At 45.4% G+C, this 14,069-nt stretch overlaps 1 protein-coding gene across 2 annotated transcripts; it reads right to left on the reverse strand.

Annotated features, from left to right (window-relative positions):
* Positions 1–160: 160 nt before the first annotated feature.
* On the reverse strand, positions 161–13,877 carry CRAT (carnitine O-acetyltransferase). Of its 2 annotated transcripts, none has more exons than XM_072124378.1 (14): positions 13,551–13,877; positions 8,702–8,962; positions 7,660–7,778; positions 6,337–6,390; positions 6,097–6,262; positions 5,849–6,023; positions 5,354–5,532; positions 5,172–5,272; positions 4,707–4,826; positions 3,510–3,632; positions 3,034–3,169; positions 2,887–2,949; positions 1,989–2,126; positions 161–1,912 (listed from the first exon to the last, which is right to left on the reverse strand). In XM_072124378.1, exons 1-14 carry the CDS (start codon positions 13,575–13,577, stop codon positions 1,697–1,699), a joined length of 1,878 nt encoding a protein of 625 aa, XP_071980479.1. In that variant the 5' UTR covers positions 13,578–13,877; the 3' UTR covers positions 161–1,696. The 2 variants fall into 2 exon arrangements, with proteins under 2 accessions (XP_071980479.1, XP_071980480.1); XM_072124379.1 differs by lacking the exon at positions 13,551–13,877 and adding an exon at positions 9,780–9,821.
* Positions 13,878–14,069: the final 192 nt, after the last annotated feature.

The following is a 14,069-nucleotide window of genomic DNA, read 5'->3' on the forward strand; positions in this document are numbered from 1 at the left end:
AGAGAGGTCGTTCTCGGTACTGCAGCACAACCCTTTTCATTTGAATAGAACTGAGCCACAACCTGATCATGTGACCATCTCCCCCTGTAGTCCCAGGAGTGCACATTATCCCCCACCAGACCCGGCCTTGTCGCTGCTCTGAAAATAAAAGCTAATAAGATAACATTATATCCATCAAATTTATTAGAAACAGCTTTATCAAATCTGCAGGAATTCCAACAATTTCAGCAACAAACACAGTAAAAAAACCATCTGATTGGCCAGGATTAGATTGTAAGACCTAAACATATGGATTGTGTACTCACAAGACCTCTCTGCTCTCCATTACTCATGTCTCGCCGCAGAATGACATTGGCTTGAAAATATACAAATAAATCACAAAGATTCGGAAACTGAAAAAAAAATCTACTTTGGCACTTTTTGGAACAAAATCAACTTGTAAGTATATGGCTGCAAAGAAACATGAAATCCTACATGGGATCCCGGAAGCAGAGAGCTGTGGTGCTGTTCGCGGGTTTCGGGGCTATGGGGTCCCTAATTATTGGGCTGTGTGTTACATTTGTAATACAAGACCCTAAAAAGGTGCAAAATATAGAATCCTCTAGTCTGAAATCTCAATTTAACATCCGTGCGCTGTGCTCTAATACTCCACCACTGCCTTTTTATCTTGTTGGGGTTGTGCGAGGAGAAGAAAAACAAACAAAAACAACAACTTTGCTGCCCTCTAAGAAATCAGCCCCAATTTGAGCCGCAGTACCAGACACAGTCCACGGGCAAGAGTGGCGCTGTTTCTGCAAAGCGGCAGCCATATTTCTTAAATCCAAGAACAACACACATACAGTATGAACCTTCACTAGAACCTCCCAGAACATTCTGTACAATTCTTCAAACACTTCTGTATCGTATCACACTCAGACCATATAAGGCCATTTATTTGGTAGATATGAAATTAAAAATATTGCCAACCCATCCTAAGGATCGTTAGGCCCCCACAAATCAGTGGTTAGAGAATAGAATAGGAAGTAGACAGCACCATTCTCAGTGTAGTGGCCGAACTGAGTCACTACAGCTTGGCTTTTAATCAAATGAGCTGCTCTGCAGTAACCGCATCTCACCACTACACAGAGAATGGAGCTGTTTGTTCTCTGTCATTATGTGGGGGCGCTGGGTGTATACTACGTATGGATACGTCATCAGTATCTTTAACCCATGAATCCCCTGGTTGTGAAATGTTGACCATTTCTCCCTGTACATATAGATTTCATACATACAGGGGTAAACATTAACCCTATACCCTAGATCAGTAAACATACAAGTTTATGCAAAACCTCCAGAATAATTTTCATGTACGCATGTAAAAGAATCACCACTGATTTATACAAAAATCAGTAAATTTTGGAGGAAGTCGATCAAAAGGAAAGCAGGCAAAAATAAACCCCTAAAAGCTGTTCCTCCAACAACTAATCATTAGAGAGCTGGTATCTGATTGGTTGCTATCAACAACAGCGCCATTTTCCCCCACCAATGTCCCTCTTCTTGAGAGCATGGACTGGATATGGATATTCGGATTAGTATCTAGACCCCAGAGAGGGCACCATGTTTGGCTGGGGTGGTCTCTGCATCTGCTGGTGCCCACGCTGGCACATGCCTGCTAGGCTCCATACCTGGTGGTTACAGTCTCCATCCTGGTACAGGGTTAGAGCTTAGATTTGGGGGTGCTCTGTATCAGCTGCTGCATATCACACAGAGCCCGCTCCAGAAAATGCGCCATCCTTGCCGCGTTGGTTTCGGCGCAGCTGTTAAATGCGGACACAGAGAAGTTGATGTGATCCTCCATGGGGTTGTAACATACGCCGTACCCATCGGGCACCACTGGGCCGAAGCACATGACACAGTCCGTTTTGGCAGGCACCTGCAAACAACACATCGTCAGGCATATGAGGCGAGAGGTTATGTCATGCAGACGGGAGACACAAGAGTCCATGTACCTGGCTGGTGGAGAGGTTGAAGTGCATGGCCATGGCATAGGACGTATCCATGAAGATCTCCGGAATGCTGACCAGATCCTCAATGGCTTGAAGCTTCAGTCCCAGCAGGTGGCGGTCTATGGCTTTTCCACTGATCGCCTATGGCAGCACAAGGAATGATGACGTCAGTTCTCCCTTATCTACAGGGTAACAAGCTGAAAAGTGAGGGCCAAACTATTGGGCCCCCCATGTTCTACAGATTTTTGGGGGTCCAGTTCTCATCACCAGTAGGGGCACTCGCTGATCAGCTTGTCATCTCCTATACTGTTGATAGGAGAGATGCTTCAGAAGTTATTCCCCTGACAAGTTTGATCAGACGTGCCCTTTATCCCGGCTCCGGCTACTCCTCCCAGCGTTGCGGCTCCTGTTCATTTGAGGCCACCCTTGGGGCTAGGCCAGGGTCAGTGGTAACTGGACTGGAACAAGTGATGTCTCCTGGGCCCACAGTAGAGTAAGTCCATTGACCACTGACACTCAAAAGTTAGAAGAATAGTTCTTCAGTATTAAAAATGGCCACCAGGTGGGAGGGCCTGTGCCTGGTACTACATTTCAGAGGGGCAGTACAAGCCATCAGTACCAGACTGATGGGTTCAGATGACCCAGAAGATCAGATGTTATCAGAGATCTATGCTGCCCTTACTACAGTGTACAGAAGTAGAAGCTGTGGCGTAATAATGATTGGGAGAGGAGCTGCAGTACGCACAGATGGCCACTGCACAATAGATGGAGCCGTCTGTATACGGCTCAGTCCTCTGTGTAGTAATGTCGTGTCAAAGGGAAGGTCCGCAGTATATTTAGCAAAGAAAACTCATAAAAGGAGGATCATGAAGTGTAAAATCTAATGCCACGAACCCCTTACCATGTCCGTGTAGGCGCGGTGAGCTTGGACGGCTTTTCTCAGCAGGTCCACTTTCTCCAGGTTCTATTGAATGGAAAAAAAGAATATCACTTGTAATGTGATAGTAGGAGCCTCCAGTATATAGACTGGGTCAGAATGGTCACTCACCTGTTTCCCAGAATCCTCCATTCCTTGCACAAACTCGAGGGACTGTACAGAGGCCGAGCGGATGGTGTCAGTCCTCCCTAGGCGGAACATGCGCAGCGATGCACTCTCGTATGTAGCGCAGGCTCTCCCATACATCCTTCACACAAGAGAACAGGAGGCCAGTGTTATAGTGCCTGACCCTTGGGGGTTACCATACTGTTTATAGGTGACCCTGTACCTTCTACCTATTCTATAGGATTTCCATAGAAATATAAAGGAGACACTTCCCTAATCACAGCCGCCATGTGACTGACAGTCCAGGCTCTTCCATCCAGCTGCTGGGACACTACAACTTCCAGCATGGCCTCGGAGCCACAGGTTAGAGACTGTACTGTCACCAGGTTCTCCAATACAGAAGCACAAAGCAATGATCTCCTCTTGTGCTGCACTAGATACCTCGGCTTTTCTCTCCCTGACAATCTCTAGAACCTTCTTACCGGAAATATGCCAACTGCAGCGCCACTTGGATGAAGGCATCGGGGCTCAGCTTTTCCGACTTTGGGAAATTTTTTCCAAACACCTCAAATACAAAGACTTTGATATCCAGGTCGTGAACCATTCTACAAGGAGAAAACACAACCAGGTTTAACCCTTTTCTGACCAGGCCATAAAAGGCTGTAATGCATTTAAAGCAAATCTTCATACCCATTGGTCTAAGGGACATAACTTATTTTGTGCAATATCCGTGAAAAAGAATTTGGGGCTTTATTCTGTGTCACATAGGAATAGTTAAAAATTACAAAAATGTTAAAAGGACCTTTTTTTCCCCATTTCTAGTTTTTTGAGGGTAAAGTTACAAAAACTGGATATGAATGTATATTGTATATTTTTTCAGTACTCAAAACGATCATTCTAAATTAATTCTCTAGTATGTGACGGTTGTCTTGGACTAAACAATGACTATGGCGCTGTAAAGAGGGATTTTTCTTAATTTTTGGGGGAAATATTAAAGGTTTATATCAAATTATTATTATTTTTTTTTATATGTCCCCCATGTGGTCATAAAACTTTTTTTTGTTAATTTATTTTTATCCCTTCACTTTCAAGTTTTCACCTGTAACTATCTATAAGAGCCCAAAGGGGGAATAACAACCCCTGTGGGTGTTGATGTCCAGGCAGAGCTGTACTAGGTCTAATAAGACCAAACAGCTCCGACTTACCCCGGTGGTCACGCGTCCTACACAACGCTGCTAATTCAGAGCTATGCAGTGAAATAACGGAGAACGGATAAAAAACTGCTTCTGCCTTCTCCCTGGGGTCCTGGTCCGCTTTCTATCATTACGATGGGAGAAGGAGACACTGCAGACTCGAGACCAGCGTCTGCAAATTATCATCAGTGGGCCATTGGGATCAAGTTAAGTCTGATCCCCCCCTTTAAATGTCATGCTAAGTGTTTCCTGGATCCTAAGGCCTAAAGCAGAAGATTAAGATATGATGTAAGGAGCCCCTTCATCCCTGAAAAAAGCAGCGCTGAACTGTGATTATGATAACAGAGGGGAAGAAGGGACTCCCTGCATCATATCTGTGATGCACCCTAGCACATTGGTCAGTCCATGAATAGCAGCCACATCAGAACAAGTGCGTGTGTTTTAGCCCGGAGTGTGTGGTCAGCAATGCCGGTGATGTCAGCTCACATGTTCAGGTTTTGCTTTGCCTTCTCGATGTCGCTCTTGATTTCTGGAGTGATGTTAAAGCGCAGTTTCTTCGGCAATGGCAGAGGAATCATCGGCGAGCGCACCAGGTCCGGCTTTTTCCTGCAGAATAATAAAATAAAATGATAGCCTGCTGTATAATACATAGGTAAAAATTAGTGGGACAACCCATTTAATCCCTACACACAGTGGTGAGATAAAACTGTTCTAGTTGCCCATGGAAACCAATCAGAGCTCAGCTTTAATTTTATAAACACCTGTGGGAAACTGAAAGCTGAGCTGGGATTGTTTGACATAGGCAACTAGAACAGTTCTGCGCTAAGAGACTTACCGTATGATACATCGCCCCCTGTATTTGTTGTACCCTACAATTTAAACCAAAAGAAAACAGGAAGCAGAATATTTGGTGGACATATAATCTATGGGATTACTGTGAATGACCCTTACGTGTATTCTACAACGTGATCCAGCAAGGCCACAATGGGGGGTCCCTCTGCCGGGGCGTGCTCATACACCAGTCCGCACGAGCCGTCCTCCGCTACTATGAACTGAGAACAGACGCCATGTGACGTGGTGGAGAAGACTCAAACACTGCACACAAAGTATCCCGGGTCGGCTGTGCCTCCTACCTGAAGGGTTTTGTCAAACCATCGGTTGCCACTGTTCAGGCGGCTGCCCCCGCCGTGTAGCATCTGAGCCGCCACACGACTCTTGTACAGCTCATCAGAGACCTTGGGCATGGGGCCATCCAGGCACACGGTGAAGATGCTCTTCTGGATCGATCGGACCGATTCCTTGTTGGTTTTATCTAGAATTAAGACAGGGTCAATACCCAAAACACGACCCTCACCCGCCCCACCTGCCATGTCTGTATGTTCACATGTTATAGAAGCACTTAGATTTCGGATGTGGATGTTACAGCGCAGCTACATGAGCTTTAGCCCCAGCCATAGCTTCTCTATGATGGAAATCTCTACAGATGTGAGAATGTCTATAAAGATCTCCCATTCACCTGCGTTAGATGTGGATCTCATCAGGATTAGTACTGAAAATGTGCACCTAAATCCCAAATGTGTGAATGGGGTCCTGCGCTGTGCTGTCAACAGACAACGCCCTGATCTTACCTTTGATGAGGTTGTTGTAGGCCTTGGCCCAGCTGTTCCTGTGGTTGGAAGTCAAGATGCCGATGGGCTCCTTGTTGGTCTGCAGGGAGGTCCCCCAGATCTTCTCCAGCTGATTGAAAATCTGATCCGCGGTCAGGGGGCTTCCATCGCTGTTATACACATCCAGCTCAAAGAACTGGTGACAGCACAGAAACGGTTAAAATATAATAAGGAGAACTACATGGTATGAGCACCAATGAAGATCTCACCTGGAAGTTATGGACCACCGTTATATGAGTGGGGGGCTTCTTCACTTGACTGTAGTTGACCACCGAGTCACGCTTTGGCCCAGGAATACGACACGATGATAGAATCTGGTAGTACTGGTTCATGCACAGAGGTTTACCCCCAAGATACTCCACCGGGAGGGTCTCACTGGAAGAGGACAAAATACATCAGGTCCATGGACAAGAAAACAGGGGTTCTGATGACACCAAACTATCGCTCACTTGTCTATCATGGATTTAAAGTCCAGCACACCCTCGATCAGCTTTGCCGCGTACCTAGGAAAGGGAGAATTTATTATAATAACCAGTAATGATGGCACAAGCCAGTTACCCCCCACAGAGGGTGTAGACCTGGTTTTACTAGGGTGGGTGGGGGGCTGGCACTGAACTGCTGTAGTAATAGTGTTATCCTGCAACCACAGTAAAGAGATGCACCCATTGTCTCCACGAGACTTCAATTACCAGTTAGCTCCCCCTAGTGGTCACGGAATACAGACATTATTTTGTCATTCAACTTTTTCTGACCTCTATCAGTAACAAGAGGTTTTCCCTTGTCCACAGAGCGGAGGGGGTTCTAGCGGTTAGATCTCCACAGATCACAAGAACGGGTGTCCATTGTACCCCGAATTAATGGAGCGGCATGTTGAGCAAGCAAAATGCCACTCCATTCACTGTCTACGGCACAGAGAGATACCCAAGCTCAACGACGGGCTCCTTCTATCAGAGCTATGGAGAGGAACAGAGCAGATGCCGCATATTTGACCGGCTGCTCCATTCATTTGGAGGAATAATGCACCCACGTTCTCATGATCTGTGGGGGAGGGGGGCAGTAAGTCATCTCCTATCCTGTGGGTATGGTATAAGGCTACATTCACACTCCCGTATGGGGGACGTATATACGGCTGATAAATGTCTCCCATAGACGGCAATGGGCGCACGGCGGCCAACGGGAGCTGTACGGTGCAGCACACGTGCAGCACCATACCACTCCGTACCCCGGAAAAAGATAGGACATGTCCTATCTTTCTCCGTAGTACGGCGCCGTGCCCCATATCTTCCTATGGAGAGGGCCGGGGTGAGCTGCTCTCACCTCCTCTCCCCGTGCTACGGTACGGCGGACAACGGCAGTGTGAATGCAGCCTAACTTGTTGTGACTGGTACAGTTGATAGTCATCTAATGTATAAGGCTGGATTTATAAATGGGCCTGGAAAGGTGCAGTCAGAACGAATCCTTAAATTGGATCATTCCAAGAATCCTGGATTGTGAGATGTGTAAATTTCTCTGTCTGTGTAACATTACAACCCCCACGGGCTACACTGGAGGCCGCAGCGAGGAGTCAGCACTTGGCCGTGACTGTACACGTGGGAGGTTCTGGAATAGTCGCCTTTCATACATCTTACTGGACTTTATTTTAAGCCGAGGGAAATAGCTGCCGAGTAAGTGTGGGAAAGGTCACCCTGGATGAAGGTCACGTCTCCTACCTACCTCCTGCGGGGTCACAGCACAGGACAAATACAAGGTCACAGCTTCACAAGGAAACTTACCGGAGCTGCCCCTGTCTGTCTTCAAAGTCTTGTTTTGGCAAAACCACCCCGGGGCTGGAGTGAACCACCACCGGCATCCGGTACTCCAGATACGCCGTCTGCAGCCACCAGTCCGCCAGCTACAGGGGGAAGAACAGAGCATGCCATTAACCCCTTAACCACTTGGCCCTTTCTCTTTTTTGCGTTTCCATTTTTCACTCCACGAATCTCTAACATTTTTATTTTTTCCATGCAGGAGGGCTTGTTTTTTGCATAACAACTTGCACTTTGTTGTGACGGTATTAAGTATTTGTGCCGCGTTACGGAAAGTGGGGGAAATATTCCAAAAGCAGTAAAAAAGAAAAAAATTGGGAAAAAACTGCATTTGCACCATTTTCTTGTGAACTTTGTTTTTACTGCCTTTCGCTGTGCGCCCCAAATGACGCGTCTCCTTAATTGTTTGGGTCGGTATAATCAGGAGGGCACCAAATTTATAAGGGTTTAATTGTGTTTTTAATACACTTAAAAAAAAAAAAATTAACCTTCTGTCCAAAAAAATTACAAAATGTCTCAATTTCGCCGTCTTCTGGCGCTAATGACCTTTTCATACTTCCGTGCGCAGAGCTGTGCGAGGTGTCATTTTTTGCAGGATGAGACAATGTTTTCTTTTCTACCATTTTAGGGACTGCGAGACCTTTTGATCACTTTTATTAAATTTATGTTGCAAAATGGTGAAAAAGGTGCCATTTCGGCGCCATTTTCCGTTACGGGGTCAACGCCGGGAATAACCATTATTATATTATATTTTTTATTATAACGACCCGAGGCTGTCGTGGCAACAGACTGTTACTTCCCGATTACGTTGCGCCACCACCAAAGGCCAATTGAGGCGTTACCGGATATGCAGCAAACAATACAATACAATAAAACTTTATTGATCCCAGTCGGCCCCTTGTATGGGGAGGGCTCAGTGGGTAAGCCCTCTCCATACATCCACAGACAATGTGTGACGTATAGATATGTCACAGGTCGCTCATCAATGTTACTGCGCAGCTGACCGTACCCAGTTTTCGGTTTTCTTCGCCCTCCTCTCCAGACCCTTCTGCAGTCGCTCGCCCACGCCCGACGTCCGGAAGTCTTCTACCACTTCGCTGGTGTGGCTCCATTCTTCCTGCGACACCAGGGGCTTCAGGGCCAGGAGATACTTGTCCAGCGTCTGCTGCAATGGCGGTATGGGGAAGTGTGGCAACCCCTCCTGGTGTGCCAAGTACCTACCCGGCAGCTTCACTAACGACACCGGCTTCACCAACCGAGCCGGCCTGGCCTATAGGAACACACAAACAACAGGAGTCACATTATAAGTCACTGGTTCATCAGCTCATAGCGCCACCTCAGGCCACAGTCTGTGTATGTCAGTGAGGACCACTTCATGTGGAGGTTAAAATTGCAATACCTGACACAGCCTATGGACAAGAGGGGGCGCTAGATGCTAGTCGTCAATTTATAGGTCCTGGAGCTAAGGGGCTTCAGGTGACTGGACGCTGCTGATCTCCTCCAATAAATAGGGGGTCAAAGTTTGTGGCTAAAAAGTTATCCAATGTCTGAATTTTTCATTTTAGCGTCTCGTTAATATAAAGAAGCATCAGTATTTATTGGGTTAATGGGTTATTTGCTTTCAGCATTTTCTGCCCCAGGAACGTACAGGGGGATCCAAACATCAATCCCCCTAGGATAAGCCGTCACTTGTGGTATATAGGACCCCCTATTCCTTAGAACGATGGGGCTACAGCAATGACAATGACTTAGGGTCCCAGAATCTGGAGGGGTCCAGAAGCCATATCCCCAATAATCAGAAGTGATGAAAAAACCATGATGGCGTCTGGCAGGGTCCAGTCCTATATAACAATTTCTGTCCCTATAGGCTTTGTTGCCCAGTAAACAGCGCCACCCTAGTCGCCTGTCTATGCCGGGTACTGCAGGGGGATTATGTCCTCTTCAGGCGCAGATGATGAGATCTTCCTCCTGATCCTGGTGGATATAATGGGATATAACGGGATACAGACACAATACCAGGTAATCCCAGCGGAAGCGAATCACATGAGAGCGGGAGGAGATCCCCGGCAAGGAGCGAGCAGCGTTACCTGATGTGACCGGCGCCACTCATCCATCGCTCCAATACTACAAAACCTGCATTACACACATTACACTGGACTGTTCTGTCAAGGAAACAAAACAGCAGCCATTACCGTGCGTCCGTCTCATCACCCGATCCACAGAATTTCAGAATTTGTGCCTTGCGTCACAGACGATGATATATGACGTGTTTGTGTCCCGGGACATAGATTGTCAGCTCTGCAGGTGAATGAATGTACTATATACACAATAGTGAATACTGGCACACATATCTGTTGGCTCCACCTTAATAATTTCGTAAAACTTGGCAGGAGAACATTACGTTACCATTCAATATGAAAACGGAACAATCCCGGGCTGTCCTGTGCCAAACCCGCCAGAATTTGGAAGGAATCACTCAAACAACAACTATTAGTCTCCCTACAGCGCCTCCGCAGGTGAAGTGAGGCATTACACTGCGTCCATGGCTTGTCCATGTAACACAGGACAGGTCAGGTCCTCCACGAGTAATGACGCTCTTCCCCCTTACCCCAACCTAATGTTCACCCCTGGGACCCCCCTATCTACCACTAGGGCCGCCCTCTTGTATATCAGACAACGCTGACCTTTGTTTTGGCCGTGTTGTCACCGATATGAGGCATCGGGCATAGTCCAGGATACAGTCCGCCAGGAGGAGGAGGAATGTAAACTTTAGCCCAGTTTCACAGCCTTGATTTCCCTTTTTGTAGACAGAGCGTCACCTCTGACCGGCAGTAACCGATAACAACCCTAAAGTAACACCCTACAGTAATCACCATTGCCTACTATTATCACACAACTCAGCTTTCCGCAGACCCTGAACGGCACGCAAGTCAATCAGATGAACATCCCAGCCTCTCCTTCCTTCTACTCTGTGTGTCAGTCTTCACTGTCCTCCTTGCATTATATTATATACAATTATATATATTCAATTTAGGGATTGTGTGAGGACAAAATGCAGAGCGGATCCCATTCTTCTAAATATACAGCAGCTCCTGTGTACAGTCTGTGCTAAAAACTGCAGCGCAAGGGTACGAGGGTCCGCGTGTAACACAATACACCCCCGGCATCCCGGCTATTCACACAGCAGTGACATACATCAACATATGTGCCCGGCCGGGGTCACCCTCTAGGACACCCCTCACCCACCCTGTTTACTGGGGCAAGAGCAGATCCTCCATCACCACCTACAATTTTATTCATCCAATAAAGCCTGCAAGGGGGGGGGGTCACTCAGCTTTCCCAGGCTTCTGAATGGCACAGATGCTAACAAATTCACTCAGAATAATGGGAGAGGAAAGTGAATATCAAGAATAATATAGAATTTCTCTTACAGGAGGCATCACTCAGCATGTGCGTCTTTCAGGAGTCTGGGAAAGCAGAATGAAACCCCCTGTACGAGATGTTCTATGCTATAATTGATATGGTTACCTCTGTCATTCAGTAGCCTGGGAAAGACAAGTGATAACCCAGCTGAAAGCTCTTATGAGGCGTCCACAAATCTGTCACCCATGTCGTTCAGTAGTCTGGGAAAGATGAGTGACAAACTAATTGTAAACTCTTATGGTGTTAACACAAAATGGATGTATAAGCTAAACAGCTTTGCCTTTCCGTTGACGAGGAAAGCTGGGTGACTAGAGAGTCTGCTAGTTTCAGTATCATCATCAGCGCAGTCTAACAGGAACGAGGGCCATGTTGCCCATAATAAGCACCTAATGGTCAACGCTGAGGGCAAATGAAAGCAGTTCTGTGATTGGTTGCTATGGACAACAAGGCCTGGTTATTTCATCCCCTCAGTTTTCTTTCACAACAACCCCTTTAATCCGTATTCACACGTGGTGTTCGCGTTGTGTTTACGCTGAGGCACAATGACATGTTGAGGCAACATTGCTTTTCTATTGCGTTTAACGTGATGGAAACGCAATATTACCTCAACACGTGGTCAAAGAAGGACCCTCTGCTTTGTGTTTCCGAACGCAAACGCTGTAAACGTGTGAGAACATGGCCGAAACGGGTTGTTATGAAACGCCACCGAGGAGACGCAGATGTCACATGTAAACCTGGCCTTAAGGGCAAGTTCACACACGTTTTCACATCCATTGTGAGGAAATAAGAAGGCATATAACCTTCTTCCGATTTTTCCAATGTGAATTGGACAGGCCCTCGAACGTGTGAAATCTATGACAGAAAATGTAGGTCGACCGCAACTTTTCTGAGGCGAGTATTTAGTCTTTACTGATGTGGATCTCCACAATCCACCTATAATATCGCCATTGTCCAATCACCCTGAAAACATCAGACAAAATAAATACTGTATTTTTTGGACTATAAGGCGCACCATCAATAAATGTATATAAATATATATAAGGCACACCGGATTATAGGGCGCACCTGATTATAAGATTATATGAATGACCAGCAGGTGGCAGACCTGTGCACAGTTCAAGGCAGCTGTTGTCTGTAAGTAGGGTTCATATATAAGGCGCACTGGACTATAAGGCGCACCTTTGATTTCTGAGAAAATCAAGATTTTTTGTGCACCTTATAGTCCGAAAAATACGGTAATAAAAATAAAAAAAATCATCTATAATGGGGCCAATACTGTTAATCACCTGATAACCATGTATTCTCTAGATGCAACACTTGGCAACCAAAAATATGAAAAACTCAATTTTCTTACTATCTGACCCAAAACTGACCGCAGGGTAAAAAAAAAAAAATGTATATATTACCGTATACATGTAAATCTACAACATAAAAGGAAGCAAATAACAGGTACAAAGAAAAGAAAAGGGAAAAAACACTTATTTAAAATGACTGGCACACAATCGCAACCAGACGATCATGATGATGACCTATGCACAAAGGCTTCATTTACTGCTAATAAAAGGTGCAAAAGTTTTTTTTTTTTTTTTTTTTAAAGTGAAAAACTCCATATAATTATTTACACAGATCTGTCCCCTGGTTAAATAATCACATTTTATACATAAAAATCAAATCAAAATAACCTACAAAATGTAAATAATAGAAAACTTGGTTTTCTGGACTTGTCTTTATGCAAATAACAGGTACAAAAAAAAAAAAATGCGAAAAACTCCTCATCTACAATAATTCCCACACTTAATACAGACGTAACTATGCAATAAACAATAACATATTATACATAAACACCAGACGATCAGGATGAGCTTATATCCGAGGGCAGGCTTCAGCTTTTTGCAAGTAACGGGTCCAAAATTTTTTTTTTAAATTGTGAAAAACTCCTTAAAATGATTGACATAGACTTGACCTCAAGCTAAACAAGCACATATTACACATAAATAAAAGCAACAAAATTACGACAAACATAGAAGAACACTGCATTTGATGCCTTGTCTTAAAGCAAAAAGCAGGTGAAAAAAACAAAAAGAAACGGGAAAAACTTTGCATTTTTGTACTTTGTATTTACAATGATTTGCAATTGATCTGCTGATCAATCACGTATCATACAGTACATCTAGCCATACGAAGATGATATAATTATACTCAAAGACTTAATTTACTGCAAACTTTATCTTGATGCAAGTAACAGGTAAAACAAAAAAAAACATGAAAAACTTCTTAATTGCAATGCATTCCACAGGATTAAGTGTTAAACTGCGGAGTTAACCATGTTATGGGATGCACCCCAAGAATATACATGTAATACATGCAATGGGGTACATACAGGTAGTTTTACACCCCAAATTTGCCCCCGCCCTCCTCCTGTGTGCAGCACTTACCATATTCCTTGCTATGAAAGCCAGCATGTCTCCTTCAGGAAGGGCTATCAGAGTCCTAGTGCAAAGTCCCTGCTGTGAGCTGTCCCTGCCGTCCTGCTGTCAGTCACAAGGACAGTGACAAGGGAACTTCATTACTGTCTGCTGCGTTGCCCATAGAGGCCAGGGTGGGGCGCAGCGGCCATGTTCCCGCGGGGCCTCCTCACAAAATCCCTTCCGTATTATAACCCTGGGACATAACCCACTCACAGGGAGACGTCCTCAAATCAAGTAAACGGGAAATGTTCCCAAATACGAGACATACGCAACTTGAAGTTGCCAGGAAAAAACATGGCGGCCGCGCTCCACATCCGCCGCCATATTGATTATGGGCAAATGATTCCTAGGGGCCGTTATTTCACTGAAATGAGCTCGTTTTACTCCTCGTCGCTGAACGTCTCCGTTTTTCCGTCAGGCAAAAGCATCTTAAAGCTAATAAATAAACGAATACGCGAAACCTATAGAGTTTTGCCCTGGGTAAAT

Source organism: Engystomops pustulosus, chromosome 9 (genome assembly GCF_040894005.1).
Source record: "Engystomops pustulosus chromosome 9, aEngPut4.maternal, whole genome shotgun sequence".
Classification (NCBI taxonomy): domain Eukaryota; kingdom Metazoa; phylum Chordata; class Amphibia; order Anura; family Leptodactylidae; genus Engystomops; species Engystomops pustulosus.

Coding starts and splice junctions, on each gene's coding strand:
- CRAT (XM_072124378.1), bottom strand. CDS start 13,577: ATGCTGGCTTTCATAGCAAGGAATATG. Junction 6,263..6,336: donor TTTAAATCCATGATAGACAA/GTGAGCGATAGT, acceptor GTCCTCTTCCAG/TGAGACCCTCCCGGTGGAGT. Junction 4,827..5,171: donor GATCACGTTGTAGAATACAC/GTAAGGGTCATT, acceptor ATTATTCTGCAG/GAAAAAGCCGGACCTGGTGC.